This window comes from Lepisma saccharinum, chromosome 11 (genome assembly GCF_977018435.1).
Source record: "Lepisma saccharinum chromosome 11, izLepSacc3.1, whole genome shotgun sequence".
NCBI classification, from domain to species: domain Eukaryota; kingdom Metazoa; phylum Arthropoda; class Insecta; order Zygentoma; family Lepismatidae; genus Lepisma; species Lepisma saccharinum.
In genome coordinates, this window is record NC_139239.1 from 35,534,770 (window position 1) to 35,553,566 (window position 18,797).

The 18,797-nt window shown below is 39.7% G+C and overlaps 1 protein-coding gene across 1 annotated transcript in view; it reads left to right on the forward strand.

The window, feature by feature from the left end:
* The window catches only part of LOC145994719 (thrombospondin type-1 domain-containing protein 4-like), a 442,576-nt gene that overhangs the window by 390,588 nt on the left and 33,191 nt on the right, over positions 1 to 18,797 (forward strand). The window contains exons 3-4 of the mRNA XM_083130910.1: positions 13,014 to 13,180; positions 17,371 to 17,536. Of these exons, the coding sequence (XP_082987036.1) occupies positions 13,014 to 13,180; positions 17,371 to 17,536 (333 nt within the window). The remainder of the gene's footprint in view (positions 1 to 13,013; positions 13,181 to 17,370; positions 17,537 to 18,797) is intronic.

Consider the following 18,797-nt stretch of genomic DNA (forward strand, 5'->3'; position numbering starts at 1 on the left):
AGGACGTATTAAGGGTCCGGACCCGCCTCGCCCGAAAGACTTACTAGTACTAAAATTATAATGATAATAATGAAATAATAGAATAACTAAAATTAAATAATGAAAATATATTTGTTATTTATTATGTATTAGGGTTATTTATTTCCAGCGAACTTATTGGAAGGCAAGGAGTATATTGGAATCATACGACTTTGAATGACAGTACCAAAGAAGATTTATGCAATTTATGACTACTTATAATAATATGCGTAAAATATTACCAGGAACTTTACTTTTCATCAATTGGATCTAACATCCTGTCTGATATTCAATAAATACTCAATTCCTTATCTATTTGACATTAATTTTCTTGCCAGTGCAGTTTTTTGTACAAATTTTCCCGACCTTAACTATATGTAAGCTAGGTAATGAATACGTGCTGTTATATCACTATTCTTATACAGTATGTTTACCTACTCGTGTAATAAATATGTAATATTAATTAATTTGAATATTTTAATTAATACTATTTTAACTCAGTTAATATAATAATTATTGTAATTCAAACAATATTATTATTTTGAGACACTTCGTCGGACCTCCCCCCTGCTCCGAAATATACTTCTAGATACGTGCCTGTTCAGCACACTTAAAATAAATGTAATTGAAACTGTGACAATGTGTTGGGTGGTTGCATGCCTATAGGATAAAAATTCCGTTTCTTCGAGATACCGTAGCGCTGAAACCAAGCATCAACGTAATAGTTTACTGATGGTTGGCGATGTGATAGCAGTGGTTCAGTCTGCAGAGAGAGTGGATTGAGTGAAGTGCCTCTGACCAAATAGCTTCTTGGTGCGTATACCATTCCGACGACCGATATTTTGTGTTCCGATAGAAAGGAAATACTAAACTCTCATCAGCAAGGCCATTCCTGGAATTCTCAAGCAATTCACTTGCGATTGTCGCTCGATACTCGCTTGACTTGTCATTCCGCTAGGCGCACACATCTTCACTCACCTGTCCCCCTCTCCTAACTGCGGTTTGCTCGAATCGCCTACTGATCAGTGTTGCCAACCTCTTGGCAATTGCTGTGTGCAGTGTGAAATTATTCTATATACTACTACTAAATTGTGCTAAAATATTGAGCTGACAATTTCGATTTTAAAGTTATATTAATACATCACCCACTCAACTTACAGCTAGACTAGTGCTAAATAGTACGCACGGATGACGCTAGATAGCGTACGAAATTTAGAGCTGCTTCCCTCAAGCGAATAACGCTCGAACAGGCAAAACGAGCGGTATACTTCGAAGCCCAGTTGCACGCGTATAATCGTATTTGTCTGTGATAGTGGCCCTCAAATGCTGATCGTGAAGTGAAAGACAGTGAAATTTAAACTTAAGCGAACATAGTCATGATATCCATGTTAAAATGTTAGTCTATCTTACGATTACACAGTGATATATGAAAATGAAATAGGTGATTGCAGGCTGAAACTACCAAGGCGTCTACGTTTATAGACAATAAAATGATATTCGAGCATAGCACGCTCGGATATCTCCCACGAGTATGGGAGAGTCGAAATTGTACGAGCGAGCGAAAGAAGTCCCATGCAGTACTCTAGTTCAAAGAGTTTATCTCGAATTTAAATGTAATTCCAAAAAAATGACCATAAATTTGGATTCTGAGAAAAAAAATGTGGTGTAAAGGGTGGACTTCTCCGAAGAGACACAAATGTCACTGATCTTCTTCCCTGGGGCTGCATTTTGTAGACTATAAGAATCTGGCGTCTTGACTTAGGAAAGAAGGGGGCAGAGACCCCCCACCAACCCCTCCTTGGAGAAAAGGAGAGAGAGAGAGAGAGAGAGAGAGAGAGAGAGAGAGAGAGAGAGGATTCCCTTTCTCCTCATACTCCAACTCTCTCTCTCTCTCTCTTTTTCTCTCTCTCTTTCTTCTTCCCTCTTCTTTCCTGTTTCGTCTCTCTCTCTCTAGAAAGAAAGAAAAAGTGAGCGGGAAGAAAGAGAGAGGAAGGAGTAAAGAAAAAGAGAGAGAGAAAGAATAAAAGAAGAAAGGAGAAATAAGATAGAGAGAAAGAGAGAGAAGAGGAAGAGAAAGGAAACGGGGAGAGGTATCCTCTCTCTCTCTCTCTCTCTCTTTCTCTCTTTCGGAAGGAAAGAAAGAATCTTTCTTTTTCTTTCTACTAAAAGAAATATAGAAAAAGAAAGAGAGAGAGAGACACCTGTTTTCTTCTTTCTCCTTTAGAGAGAGAGAGAGAGAGATATCGGGGAGGTGAGTGGGGTCAGATGACATTTCTTTCTCTCTCTGATGCCCCCCTTCAGTCTGGAGAGTGGCCATGGGAGGGGAGGGGAGAGAGAGAGAGAGAGAGAGAGATTGAGAGAGAGAGGTAACAGAAAGAGGTACCTTTATTTCTTTTCAAAAGTGAGAAGTGGCTCTTTCTTTCTTCCTTTCCTCTCTCTCTTGCCCATCAACCCCCTCTCCCGACAAGGGGGGCGAGAGTGAGACAGATAGAGAGAGAGATACTGGGGGGAGCATATAGAGAAAGAGAGAAAAATAATTGAAGAAATAGAGAAAGAGAGACTCTCTTTCTTTCTTTCCTTAGAGAGAGAGAGAGAAATTTTTCGCCCTCTTTCCTCTCTTCCCCCTCTCTCTTTCCCCCCCTCTCTCTCCTCCTCTTCTTGTCCTTTCCTTTCTCTCCTCTTTTTCTTCCTCCTTTCTCGGAGACAGAAAGCAAGAGAAAGAAAGACACAGACCCATGTGTTCTCGTCTCCCCATATGTTATTCTCATAATCTTTCATCCTCGTCTTTGCTATTAGACAAAACTGACAGAAAAGCGAAGTAAAAGAATCGATACCAATAATTTAAATGGTGAAAGTAAGCAAAAGTCCAATGCCTTTTTGACTGCATAGAGTTTTGCCTTGTAGATGGAACACGCAGACATATCTACAGATTAAAACAAATATGTGGAAGAAACTGGGACGACACCAAAGCAATGAAACCAAAACTACCTAGCCAACTCATGTCAGCATTGTGATGGGAACATAAAATTTCACACACAAAAAAAATGCATTTAACTTTGCAAAACTTATCGTTGGTGTTCTATGTACTACATAGACTAAATTTCTTCATACAGCTTCAAGGTCTTCGCATATAAGGCGGAATGAGCTGCAACAAAAGTTGCAAATAACTAGAGGTGGCACTGGTTCAATATCTGTCCCTTGAACATTCTCTGAGTTCTCTGTCATAAAACGTTCCTCTGAGAGAACAGTCGTCAAATATGGGATACGACCTCTGTGTTATTTCCACCTAATTTGCAGTTTGTAACTGTATTATGATAATAAGAAATTAAAAAGACCCACTTTATCAAATATTATTAGATATGGCCGCGAAAAGTCTAAAAATAACATTTTCAGCTATATGATCATGTTTGAGATCAAACCTTATGTTTTGGAGGTTCCATAATTCAACAGTGGCATCAAAAGTAGTGTCAATCTAAGCCCACGAAATAATATTAGTTCAATTTTTTACAATCTGTATATACAGGGTGTTTCAAAAGTCTGACACCATAGGACAAACTGCGTTATTAGTGCAGATGGCGAACATAAGGTTTGATCTCAAACATGATCATATAGCTGAAAATGTTATTTTTAGACTTTTCGCGGCCATATCTAATAATATTTGATAAAGTGGGTCTTTTTAATTTCTTATTATCATAATACAGTTACACACTGCAAATTAGGTGGAAATAAGACGTCATGAATGATAAATAACTGCAACGAACAGGAATAGAATCTTGGTCATGACCTCCATTTTGAAGACGCCATTACAGACAAACGAGGGCTAAAATCTTTGGGTACAGCGCCTTCAATAACGTAGTGTGGAAAACGGCCCAAGAAACTGGTTCCCCAGACGGATGAGAAACACAGATGGCAGTGCGATCAATGTCGGTGCTAATTTTCTTATGAAAGTAATGCGGCTTTGTTAGTTTTTGGAATATATTATGTATATTTGTTTGTCTTGAAAGGCGGTACGTGAATTGATGGAAACAGTTATATTTGTGGAGTGATTTGCAGTCACGAAATGACATTAATTTGGAAAGAAAAGTAAAATAAAATTAATAAATAAATAGCATGCGTAACACAAGAAGAAACATCGCAAAGTGATTCCGGACGTCAGGTCTTGGACTGTGTATTAGAGTTTATTTATCTATGTTATTAGAATATAAATAGTATCCTGAGAGATATTTCATACCGAGGCGACAATCCACAAGTGTCGCTTGGAAGCGAGCAGTCCGTAATCAATGCAGCCTTTCGAACCGTAGGGACACAAGCTCTGACTGCACCGTTTCCTCAAGGAGATTTTACACCAAAGCGACACGCGACAAACGATACGAGGATTTCACACCAAAGCGACACGGGTCCTTCGGTCCAAGGCAACTTTCACACCGAAGCGACACATGTTGCTTGGAAACGAGCCAATCAAGAGCAACATTTCACATCGTAGCGGCATGACGGGAAGCACAGGCCAGCGTTCGGTTGGTGAAATCCTCAAGCGATGTGTCCGTGCCCCTTGTCGCTTTAGTAAGCAATCTCCCTAAAGCAAGACACTCATTGCATCGCGCATGCGCGAACAACAAACCACGGCAACATGTTGCAAGCTATTGAGAAAATGGCCCAGTTTGAGAGAGGCACAAGCGACAAAGCGACACGTGTGACATCGTGTCGCCTAGATCTGTTGTTGTAATGTGCGGTTTTTCGTGTCGCCTATCTGTTGTTCGCACAATTAGCAGTGAACGCTTGCCAGTAGACTGAAGGCACCATGTCGCTTGTCACTTAGTTGGGAACTCCCCCTGTAGCGCGTCGCTTCGGTCTGAGCACCCTTCCTTTAAGGAGCTTTCCGACCGAAGTAACAAGTAGCACGCGAATACGCCATATGAACGTGTCGTTTGCTATTTCGACCCTCATGTGCAATGAATGCTATTTTACAGTCTGGAAGTGTGTGTCACTAGTGTGACAGTGTGAACATCCCGTGTGGCTTGTCCCATTGGTTTGAAAGTTTCCTTACACTCATGTCGATGGCACTAAGAAAGTTTTGTGGGATTCCCCTTGTCGTTTCATGGCATCATCATTATCATCATCGCCGCGATTAGTTTAAAGCGGAAGAAAAGAGGCAGTAAATATCCAAAATACAAATGCTTCAGTGTGTATATCTTTAAAAGAAATGATGATGATAATAATAATGAACCTAATTCATACACAAAAATTTAGTTGCCAAGAGCATTCCACGCGTATTTTTTCTCCCGTATTATTAATATTATTAACGAAAGTATGACGATAACAGGACGTGGTCGACTGTCTAGAATGTTCGTTCGTTAATATCTTCGCGACCACTGTACAAAATATCATAGCAATTATCACATTCATAGAAATGCTTCATGTAGAAGAATCAGACGTTGAAGCGAAAACTCCATTTACTTCCATTATAAGCAGACGAATACCAAGCACCGGGTTCAACACCAGCGTCTCTAGCGGATCATTTTCGAGTGGAACCAGCCAGAGCGCGCAGAACTGTGCCGTTTTCCACACTACGTTATTCAAGGCGCTGTACTTTGGGTCTGGGGCGTTTTAGGTTCGGGAATTAATGTAGTATCCGCCCCCCAAAGGGCACGTTCTCCGCCGGAAGTGAAATATTCTTCCACTTTTTCTTGCTTTCCAATCGCAGTAAGTAAGCTATCGACATATTATATTGGAATCTGTTCGCAGACACAAATTTATATCGGTCCTTTCACTTCTTTAGATTTCGTCTATACGTGCATATGAGCACATTGTTCATTTCACAAGTATTTTTCTTAATTTATCATCCTTATATCTTTTGTTTTTATCTTACACTCTATTAGATTATTGTTTATCTCTCTAATTTACTTTGACATCTATTTACACTATCATTTATTTACAATATAACGATCTTCTTTTTTGGAGGCCTTGTGCTGTCATCTCTGTTTAACATTCGTAACTATTTACACGTATTAGGCCTATTGGGTACGTAACAAACGTTGTCTTACCTCCTTCAGCGGATTGGGTTAATCTTTGTCCGCTAAAGATATTGTTTATAGTTAATCGCCACGAAGATGATGAATAGTGACTGATTAGACTCGAAAAAGGAATGCACGTGCCGGGTCTTGAATTCGGTTCCTTCGGTAGCGAGAACATGAGTCGACCGCTTAACACGCTCCGCCTCTTCGAGGAAGATCATAAATTTCTATTAACATTAAAACTAATTCTAAATTAGTAAGTGGAGTTGTACTATCTATTAAAATGTTCTTATATTATGAAGAAGTTTTTCAAGAAATTGATGGCCAAAGTCATGGGCTTTAATTAATTTTTTCCGGGTCAAAGTTAATGGATTGTGCTGTCATGTATACCTAAATCTGAAATGTGCAAAAGATATCAATCAAATTTGCGAACCAATGTGGCCCTCTATTAAAGTAGCCAGTTGAGCTGCAATGTTTTTTCATGTTGATATCCGGAAGAATGAAAGTTTACTTTTTAGATATCTTTCTAAATTGAACCAAGTGGATATAATGAAGGACTTGGATTGAGAATAATATTATCTAAGAACCAACTATCACACTTTTATGATAATTGTCTTTTGTGCATAAAAATTACTTAAAAATTGTTTGATGGTGTGGTCTACAGTATCACCATAAAGCGTAAGAATGACCCGAACCTATCTGCTTATTAGCCAGGTCGAGAAGTTTCACCTTATTCCATCTCACCTCCTGAGCTCACATCAAAGTTCGGAGCAGTAGTTAAGGCTTTAAACGCGAACATTGAAGTTTTCCTTCCCTCTTCCATAAACGCTGAAGATGTAAATGGGTCCAGAGATGATGTCAGCTAAAGTAATAGAAGTTTCATTCTAACTCGAAGAGAACGAAGGAAACTAACATCTCTTAACAATAAAGTTTCTCGGTAGAAGGCTGTCTGAAGAAATCGCGAACGAACACCATGAGTATTCCTGAGTAATGTTGTTCAAGCGTGGTCTGATGAACCATTAAGGTTGGGCAATCACTTCTTAGGTAATGCTTTGCAAGTCAGAGGATCTCTTTTCGTAAATGTTTAGAGGTATATTCTTATTACTTTAGTGGGTTTGACGTTAAGAAATTAGTTTATTACAGCGTATTGCAGCCAACTGTTTGTATAAGATTTCCATTCCATTTGTACTTTTAAAACGTGCAAATTTTTGCGATTTAAATATTTCGAATCAAGAAGTGAGTGCCTCTCCGGTGGCCTAGTGGTAACGTCGTCGCCTTGTAATCAAGGTTTTCCGGGTTCTAGAGTCGGTGAACATAAAACTGTAGGTCCAGTCCTGAGTATATCTGTGCATAAAGTAGACTTATAACGAAAACTTAGTCAGGAAGTAGGTAAAAACACGCTTATGTTACATACTTTACTTTGAGTATTACTATTTTGCATATATTTCGGGAGGTCTGAACCCTCACACCCTCCTTCCTTGCACCCCTTGGTTACATCTGATCATCATCCATCATCATCTATGAGATTAAGCTAAAATATGCAATGCGACGTTCTATCAAAAGTAAAATATAGCTCAACACTTTGCGATAAATAGGTACATATGTGGTTTGTTTGTTTTTTAAGATCGAACCGCCTTCCCTTTCCATAGCAATAAACCCCCTCCCCACTGAAAAGTAAATAACATGAATATACGTAAGATACAGAATTATACATATGTACATGTGTATGTGTGTGTATCAGTGACGTGCGGTGACGTCGACACTTGGGGTAGCAATCAGTGGCGTGCCCAAGGGGGGTTGATGTAGGTCATACCCCCCCCCCCCTTTAGGTTCGGTATTCCTAAAAAAATAACATCAAAAACAGGAAAAGATTTTAAAATGATTAATAGGTACTTAAAAAAAGTACCTTCATCATTTTTATCGTATTATCTTCGCGAATAGCCAAAAGTGGCGGAAAAGCGGAGTAAAATAAACCTAATCAAGCAATCAATCAATCAATGATTTGATTTTTGTTACTTAGCGTCGCTTTTTTGTCACATTTCGTTAATTGCGAAGATGATACGATAAAACTAATGAAGGGACAAACACAAATAACATCTATGCCCAGGTCGGGGTTCGAACCCGGAACTCCTGGTGTCGTAGCGCGCTGTGATAATCACTCCCCACGGTTGGTTGATTGGTTTGTCGATTTGGTGTTTTAAGTCCACTTTATGCACAGAAAGGCTAATCGGAACTGAACCTACAGTTTCTAGTGGGATCCGAACCAATAGTATGTGCCTCCACCGGGTACCGATCCGGGACCACTTGCACTCACCCACGAAGGTCGGCCGACAACAAAGATGAGTGAAAATATATAGTTATCGGTAAAACAAACTGCATTTTTCCTCAGTGGTAATTTTCAATTGGATTTTTGAATCATCATCTTTGTATATGATGAAAGTTTTTTTTTCCAAATATTTTGCATTGCTCGATTTCCATAATTTCTCCATCCCACGATCTCCTTACTGAAGGATGTGGGCTCGAGAACTGGCGTGTGCATGAGTGTTCCTTTGTATCCACCCTTCACCTGTTTCATTTAATCAACGTTCATCGTCATGGCAGAAGTTAGGTAAAGTGATGGAAGAGCAACGCTTTTTTTTTTAAAAAAAAATCCCTCCCAGTGCAGCTGCAGGGCACTGTGAAATCAGGAGTCTAGAGTTCTCCGTTTACGATTGTCCCTCATGATGTCCTTAAACTCATTAGCTACTTATTGCGATTAAATCCATACAGCTAGAAAAAGGGATGGGAAGTGGCAAAAATTCAACATATTAGAGGAGATAAACCGGTAACATAGTACACTTTTTGTAGTTTCTTCAATAATATTAATTTGGCTTTGAGCTCTGGGATACATTTTCCATTCCAAATTATTTCATTATTCAATGCAGAGTTCAACACATAGGAACAAAGAAGAAGGCGCGCTCATCACGGGTTCGAATCCCGGCCTGGATTGTTCATTGTGAGGTCCCTTTATCAATTTCATCATATCATCCTGACTTTCGCGATAACCCAATGGGGCAGAAAAGCGAAGTAAAATAAACTAAACCAACAACAACAACAGTATTTACGACTGTTTAGTTTACCCATTTTTTTATTGGAGGCCAAGAGATTAGTACATTTAAACACTACTAAAACGAGAGCGAGAGGGAGCCTGAGCAAATATTTGTTATTTAATCATTATATATTCCATATTTGGAAAAAATGAAAGCATAACATTATTGTCTGCACATAATACGTTTCAATTTCATAAATAATAAAACTACATCCCATATTATACATATTGTACGTACAACGTGAAAAAAGTTGTGGTGTAAATACAGAGAACATAAGTACTGCAGACAATTTTCCCCTGAGTTCTTTAGAGGATTTACAAAGAAATCGAAGGGAAACCAATCCCCTATTTGTCCTATAGGAGATAGACTAGGGGACGTGAAAGCACGTGCTTTCAACCATTGCCGCGAGGGGGGGAGGGGGCAAGGGAGGTAGAGGCAGAAATCTTCCCTTTCTCTTCGGGCGGTCATTTCTGCCTGGAATTGGTGAGGCGGAGGAAGAGCGAGCTAGGCCAAATTTGCCCGCGCGGATCGCACAGAGGGACGAGAAGCGCGTGAAAAAAAAGTGTTGCATATGAACTGTGGTTTTAACAAGACAATACATATTGTGATTTTAAAATAATTAGCGTGTGAGATTGATTGATCTATCTCTGCTAGACTAGCTACTCCTCAGTGCACGTCACTGGTGTGTATATATGAAAATATATTATTTTGTTCCGATGGAGAACTCGCAAGAAGCTGACCTAATAGTTGAAAGTCGGAATTACACGCCCGACTCGTTCTATTCCTGAAGAATTCCGAAGTTTCTCGACAAAAGTTTCGCTGTAGTGCTTGAGAAAGCCCATGATATATACGATCCCCTGTCGGGCAGAAAGTTTCGCTTTGAAGTTTGCCTTGCAAGAGTTTATTTGGAAGTTTCGGGGCAGAAGCTGGGTGGTGGATGTGGGCGATACACACAAGAAGAAACCTCCACACAGACGGCTACTGAAATGAAGTCTGGTGAAAGTAAAGAGTAGAGAAACATGAAAATCACTTAGTAACAACTAGTTTGTCTGGACAAAAAGGAGTGAATTATAAATAAGGCCATCGGTAGGAGGAGTGAATAAGTCATGCATGGAAAGTTAAACTGTGGATGTGCACACTACAGCCCAATCAATGAAGGTTTCATGTCGGAAATAAGTCCTCGCCCTTCCCCGTGGTGCTCCCCCCTCCCCAGCGCCCCCCAAACATCAATTTCGCAGACACTCAGTTAATCAGCTATATCTCTGTAACCAATGGTCATAGACAGATGATATTTTTTTCGTCTTAATCCTCAGTATTAGATGGACTACAAAAAAAAATAATTAATTTTTCGATAATGTCAGTGGTTTTGCCGTCATTTAAAAAATAATCTTTAAAAAGTGTAAATTTTCTAGCACTTTTTAAAGTTCTTGTCTTGTAACTTTTGAATAAATTAAATGAGAGGAAGTTGTTTGGAATAAAATTTGTAGCCTAATGTATAAGCTTTAAAAACAAGACAATGTATTTTACTGAAATGACTTAAATAGCTATGTGCCATAAAATATGTCATCAAATGGAGGATAGTGTCAGAAAATTGTCTTCATCTTAATCCGGCGGCATCGAATCATTGACTTTTAATATAATATAATATATTTAATATATAATTTAATATATTTTCAGTCGAGTAGCCAATCGCTATCTGCGTGTGATTTGATAATCTCGGGAACGGTGGCACTTATCAACGTTCGATTTTCTCGGAAATGCTCCAAAAATGATAACCTTTCATAATAAATCAGGAAATCTAGTTATGAAAAATAAAGAAAAAGTGTTTTTGTAGAGCTCCTCACTATTTATAGAATTTTATGAAAATAACTGCGAGTTGAAAGTCTTAATAATTCTCTAACCAAGAATAGTATTTTATATTGTAAGGTTACGAAATGTTGGTTAGATTTTAGACGAACTGGACCTTTCAAATACTATTTTTAATATGTATAAATTTGCCTTAAAAGAGAAGCACAATTAAAACAAAAGAAGTTCTGAAAAGAGGAGTCATTGAAATTTATACAATATTAATGGGGTCGGAGATTTTTTTGGCGCGAAAATATTAAACAGGACAGTAAGTAAGATAAGAGATTTGTCCCAAGCAGGGTGCGTGTGAAGGAGGAGGAGGAGGGGGAGAATTCTGAGCAGGGGACACCAAAATCAATTCACACCCCGGGTGCAGAAATCCCTAGCCTCGAACACATACTTGACAGTGCCGCCTGAATAAAACTTCCCAAAACAGATTGAATTTTGGAGCACCCTGTACTTTTTGTACTCACAATTTGTAAAAAACATGCTATGTTTTTGCTATGTTTTGTGGCTCCTTGGAGCTCCCCTTCCATTATCCCTTTTGGTCCTTTATGCCTTCACTTCCTTTATCATTTTTCTCTACCCTTGCTGAGTAATCTGTTCCGAAGCGACAGAAACTCTCTGCCAGATTTTTTGGGGCCTTCCTTTTCTTCCGTGGACTCCCCCTCGACAAAAGCTAATGCGGCAAGCACGTTTTTTACTTCCACGGAGGGAATGATCTTCTCCCACCCTGTCAGAGGAGACGACATGTTATTGTTGTAAACTGCTTTTTCTTGCTTGTGATTTCTTTTTGTGCTCCTCTATTTTCCGAGTCTACAAACCACAATTGAACGGTGCTGACATCTGTCCGCCGCGCTGAGGAACCATTCCGTCACGTGGCGTCTGCTTGACCAAGAGGTATGAGTGTTGTCACCGCGACATTGTTTGTCCGTGGTGCCGTACAAAGGAGTCGAGGGGACAGGGCATCACTGGATATGCCCTTTTTTTGTACAGCGTAACCGGTAATCATGACATCATAAGCTTCTGACTAATATTACAAATCTTCTTTCTTCTACTCCTACGCCGAAACTGGTTCCTGAACTTTACTTTTGCCTCCTCTTTCCTCCCTTCCACACTCTTTATGCTGACTTCCGTGGTGGAATGTTTAGCACAGCGCGCTACGACCCCAGGGATCTGTATCTCAGGTTCAAGTCCAGGCCTGGGCAAGGATGTTCTTTGTGGATGTCCCTTCATAAAGTTCATCCTCATCGTCGCGGTTAGCCAAAAGTGGAAGTAATGCAACGTAAAATAACCTAAACGCACGCCCATGAAAATAGGCGGCTGGACAGAATTGCGCTGGTGCCACACATTGGAAAAGCAAAGCGAGAGCGGGACAAAAGTCGCTGGTTCCCGCGCACTGTGTGGCAACGTCAACCGGGCTGCGTTGCCTAGTTCGAGCGTGAGGCCGACCTCTCTCCGGGTGCACTTTTGTGTCATCCCTGCAAACACTGTCAGATTTTAACACATGGATTACAAAGACCAACTCTATAACGAGTTCTCTTGAACCTCCGAACACACGGGGTTGTGCTCCGACGTACCAACAGCCCAAACTTCTGCCACCCGTCTGATTTCATCGACGTGAGTCTACATTTACCTCTTGAACCCTGTATGTTCACTGTCGATTGTAGGAAGTAGTACGGAATTCCAGATCCGTGTTCATTCCTACAATAGTTTGTCAGAGTATGTTTGTTTTAAGACCACTTTGGTAGGCGAGTTGGGACCGAACCGTGAATCACTGTGTAATGTAGCTCCATCGAGGGATAGAACCCTGGACCCTTTGTTTACAAGCCGACAGCGCTATCACTTCGATGATAGACTGATTTGGTTGATTTTACTTCGCTTTTCTATCACTTTTGGCTAATCGCGAAGATGAGGATGTGCCACCAAATAAATTAATTACAGAATTTCTGTAAAGTGCAAGTAAGTATTGTTGCAATGAAATTAAATTACAAATTTGTGTATTTAAATAAAACACAATTGTACTATGGAATTTCATGATTCTTTCCAGCGCTGAGACGGCCGGACGGAAGCTTCATCATCAACGGCAACTGGGCCATCAACTGGTCAGGTGACTATGACGCAGCTGGGACGCAGTTCACGTACAAGAGACAAGGCGCAGTCAACGGGGAATTCATATCGTCCAAAGGGCCATTGCTTGAGCCAGTAGACATCATGGTAAGTGGAAAATAGCATTATTTACTGAAAATAAATTTCTATTTAAATTTTGTTGAAGAAAACCTACATATAGTTACATTGTTCGACAGTTGGATCAATCATTTATTTGTGTACTTGATTTTGAGATATATTATACCACAGTTTATTGTGACAAGTTATTTTGTAGGGATTTTCATTTGGCTAACCTAGTTTCTGTTTTCTTTCGTGTGTACTTGATGAATTCTTAATGTAACGCACCTTTAACAATTGTGTGCTTAGAGCAGTTTTTCTCAACCGTCGGTCCGCGGCCTGGTACATTGAAGGGCTAGGATGTAAAACTTGGTAAGTGACATTTTGGAATTTCTGAGTTCATTAAGAAAAAATGTTATTAGAAGCTATACTATAGATACATTTGTGTTGTATTTACCATTTTCAGAAGGCTTCACTGAGTCCAATGCAAATTGTATGGAATGGCAATTTCACTCGAAATTTGAAGGATGGCACATTTTACTTTGTAACTCAAAAGTGACCAAAATGTAACGGACATGTTTTACACCCTAGCCCTTCAATTATGCCGGGCCGCGAACGGTTCGGTTGACAACTAATTTAACCTAATATTATATTTCTCATCAAGCCTAGACATAATCGAACTATTACTCATTATGAATATGCCACAATTTATATAAATTGTTAATTTCAAGGTTTTATAGTAATTAATGCATAACGTTATAAGAATTGGAAAGGTATTTAAGAGTACAATTGTTGGAATCGACCATATACTTTTAAAAACGAAAGAGTTTAATGGGCCATGTTATTAGGAAGGTTAAGATCCACTGGTTTACGGTTTTCCAAAGCAAGTGCTTCCCCCTACGTGAGTACTACCTCGTCACAGATCATTATAATTGGTTGTATGATATGTCTAAGGCAAGTTTACGTTTATAATGTCCCTGGATTTTGATTATAAACGTAACTAAACATCTGTGGGTACTTCAAATGAGGAAAAGGCTTTATTAAAACAAATAGTTCGCTTCATGTTTGATTCATAGACGATCGCAGATTTTACAAAAAGCAGTGGGGTACATTTGTAAGTTTTTATCTTCTTTGTTTTCAAAATAAATGTTATGCGGTTTTGTCAAATGTAGTTGAAACAATAAAGTTCTACAATCTGGTCGACTATACTTTCAAATATTAGCACAAAGGACTATTTCACTTTGTATGGTAACTTTTTATTTCCTAATTATCAATACGTTTTTGATATTCGATTTATTGTGCTGTAGCTATAGTTTTTTTTAAAAAAAAATCCTTCTGTTCGAACGCACAAAAACAAACACAGAGTTCGTCAATTTTCAATGAAATAATAAAACTTGCAAACGTTTGCCTTTTTAAAAATTAGTCTTTGACATGGAATTTGAATTGTAAATGGACATTGTCAATTAACTGGTTTATGGTCAAAAACAATTCACATCTAATAACCATTTCAATACGCTGAATTATGATAACCATAATTTAGTACACAAATACATAGCCTACATATTTTTAATCTATTATTGTTTATTTGACAAAACCAGAATATACGAGGGATGTTCATTAAAGATTTCCCCTGACCCAGTTCTAGTTAATCTAGAATACTGAAATTTTACGTGTGTAATGATACATATGTGCATAGGTCATGAGGTAATTTACAATTCTGAAACTCTCTTAATTTTTGTCTTACAAGTACTAAATTGAGACAAGGTGTAGTGATGGATCCAGTGCAATACTAAGCAGTCATCAAGTTTCTTTACTTGAGAGGCCGCACACCAAAACTTTTGGTGAGATGAAATGACCTATGAAGAGGATGGATGCCCCATCGTATGACGTAGTGAAGCACTTTAGTAGAAACATCGCCATTCTCGGGCGACCCCAGTCAGCCATTGACGAAGACACCATTGGACAATTGAAAGCTGCCATCTTGGAGGATCGCCCCATAACCGTTCGCCAACTAGCTGAAGATGTGAAGATCAGTGTGGGGTCGTCTGTGGAAAAAAAATCATCCATGACCATTTGCACATGCGGAAGGTGTCTGCCCGATGGGTTTCTCGGCTACTCGCACCTTTCCAAATGCAGGAACGAGTCACGTGCTCCCAGGCTAATTTGACCATGTGTCAGGAAAACCAGGAAGAATTTTTTGACAGACTAATCACCAAGGGTTAAACGTGGGTCCATCACTATGACCCAGAGACCAAGGCCCAGTCAAAACAATGGAAGCATCCTGACTCACCACCACCAAAGAAGGCCCGTGTCCAACCCACAGCGGGTAAAGTGATGCTCATGGTTTTTTGGGACCAGCATGGAGTAGTTATGATGGATTTCCTGGCGATGGGTACCGCAATTACCAGGACGTACTACGCTTCACTGCTGCAAAATTGCAGAAGGCCATCAAAACCAAGAGGCGTGTCATGCTGACCAAAGGCGTCCGCATCCTGCAAGACAACGCTCCAGTTCACAACTCGCATGTTGCCCAGACAAAAGCCACGGTCCTGCGGAAATTAAATCCTTCCTTATCCCCCGTACTCTCCCGACCTCGCACCATCAGACTTTCACCCTTCCCAACCATGAAGTCATTTCTGAAGGGAACGCACTTCCACGACGATGAGACGTTGATTTCTGAGGTCAAGTCATGACTTCTGGAGCAACCTGCAGACTTCTACAAACAAGGTCTCCACGGGTATATAAAGCGATGGGAAAAGTGTGTGGCAATTGGTGGTTCCTATGTAGAGAAGGACTAATGTCTGCACCAATTTTCGTTTATCTCCGTCCATGTGAACTGGTTCAAGGGAAATCATTAATGAACGTCCCTCGTAGAACATTTTAACTTTGACCGTGATACCTATAATAAATTAATTATAGTAGAAGAAATGAATATGCATTTGTAGACTTCACATTATATTCGTTATCATATAATGTCAGTGGTAATCTGAATACATGCTAGCAGGGAGGATTATTTGATTGTTTGTATAAACGTTGCAACTTATTAGTAAATTATATATTTTCTAAGGAGATTTAACGAGATTTAATTGCTGATGTAAACAAAAATAGCAACATTGAGAGGATTTCACCATTCGTTTATTCTGATGATAAATCCCAAATCTGAATCTTTACGTCGGAACGAAAAACCAATAATCCAAATGCCGAAGGGAATTTCTTTCCTTACGAAGAAAATAACAACTTTCTCATTAAAACCAGTGGCTCCGTTTTGTAAAACGTCAGAAATTATTTTACAACGTGTAACGAAGTAAATACCTGATATTCATTTATTTGTCCACATTTAGCTTATAGAAGGGCATTGTCGGAATTGCTATTGAAAAAAACAATTTGAATAATCTTCTATTACGTAGGTCATATCACTTAAAAATCTAAATGTAAAAAAAATATTGCTCACACCCTACCGCGGTGATTTAGTCTGTAGGACGCCTGACCTCCGCACGGGAGATCCTGGTTCGATTCCAGGGGTTGGGTGATTTCATATGGGGACTTTTCCAACAACGTTCCTGTATGGAGCGGCTCTGAGGTTTACCCAGTCTGTAAAAAATGGTTACGCGGGGACAAGCCTTGGAGGGTAGAGGCGGCCGGAGAGTGGTGGTGATCACATCACCCTCACAGATTTGCTGTAAGTGCAAATATTACCTACAAATATGTATATAAAATATAAAGAATCAAAGCGTGCCACAAATTTGACATCCGTGCTTCAGTTGTGTAATTAGGAATTATTACTGTGTACACTCACCGGCAATAAAAATTGGACACCTTGATCCTGAAATAGTCGCTTCCCTGCAAGGCGTTATGTGTGTTGCCTAACTCTACGACGAGAAGTGGCTTTTAATAGCAAATTTTCAATGGCAACTTCTAGCAGCGCCGAAAAGTTAGACAACACACATAACGCCTTTGAGAGTATTTCAGGATCTAGGTGTTCCATTTTTATTGACGGTGGCTGTACCTAGGTACAGATAACAATAACTTTTACTTATTTGTAGAACGATTCATAAGACCCAAATAGAGTTACAACGTTTGTTATATTCGCCACAAAACTATCGATCTACAGTCACTAGGTTAATGTGTTTCCAGTGTAGCCAGGTGAATTGATCAGAATGATTCACGTGTCCTTCCGTGGAGCTTTTACAGGAATCCACCACGCAAGGAGCTCTTTAACTGAAACGAGCGATTGCTTCCAGGTCATCTACCAGCAGCCGAATCCGGGGATCAAGTACGAGTACATGCTGCCTCTGGGAGACGATCCCAAGATACCCATTGGAGCGGCCAACAGGCCTCGCGGAGGCGCGACCGGCAACGGGGCTCCACCTGATAAAGGAGAGCACCCAGCTACACCCATACGGGCAGGTAAGTGACGAACAAATGCCGGTTAGTTTCGTTAGTTGGATTTTGTGCATTGTTCTCAGCTGAAAAGGTAATTAATTTCTGTGGCAAAACAATGAGAGTTTAGTTGTGCTATTTGCTTATTTGTTTCCAACTCCCCAATTTGAGTTAAAATTGCTCAGATAGTTTGCTTCAGAAGAGCGAAATAACACCAGGGAACAAAATTTTGTTTGTTGTATTTTGCACCATTTTCCGATTTTGTTGTGCTGTTTGCGAATAAATATGTTATTCATTAATCGCGACGATGAGGATGAGTGATTAGCAGTTGCGGTGATTGGGTGCCAAAACTTGAGGGAGGGGGCAAGGAAAGTTTTCTTTCTCATGGTAGACAAGGCTTAGTATTAAGATGCCATAGTTAGGGGCCAAAAATAACAAAGAGTGGGGGCAACTACCCCCAGCCCCCTAAGCGCCGCCACAGGTGATTATATTAAATTGATGAAGGGACACACATGCGACGGACGGGACTCGAACTCGAGAACTGTGGTGGAGCGATGTAAAATTGGTCACAGAGCCTGCTCGTATACAATAAGAAGATCAGTATTTATAATTGCAATACGGTAATAACTTACAGTGGCAGGGATTAGGGGGGGGGCAGCTGCCCTCCACTTTTTGCCCCCCTACTATAAACTCTTAATGCTAAGCATTGTCCACTAAGAGAAAGTAAATTATCTTTGCCCTCAGTTTTGACACTCAATGGGCGCTACTAAATCATACTCTATACTTTGCAAATTTCAAGGAACTGCATTCTTTAGATTAAAAATAAATATTACAATTAACTTCAAGATACACTACACAACTACATAATAGTTTATTACAGTTACAATTCAATGAGTGACTTCCATCACTTGACTTCCTTGTTGAAGATTTTTGACAAGTGCTTCACTCAGATCTTCGAAGTTTCATATCAAGGAGTCTACATTAAAGCATAGAAGGCGCAATTCTGCCAAATAGTAGCTCATCCATTGACGATGTTGAATTGAATCATGCGTGGAGGAATTGCAAGGTTTTTTTCTTCTTTTTTAAACCATATAGCTATGTATGTGGGAGTCAGTGAGTGTGTGTTTGTCTATATTCGTTAACATGTGACTCGGGGTGGGTGATTTACGGTGGAACATTTTCCAGTAATGCCTCTAAAATGTACCTTTGGTACAATCTTAATAGGCTAAGGTGGCCGAAGCGTGGTGCTGCTCACGTCACCTCCACAATGTCTGAGATTGTGATTGTG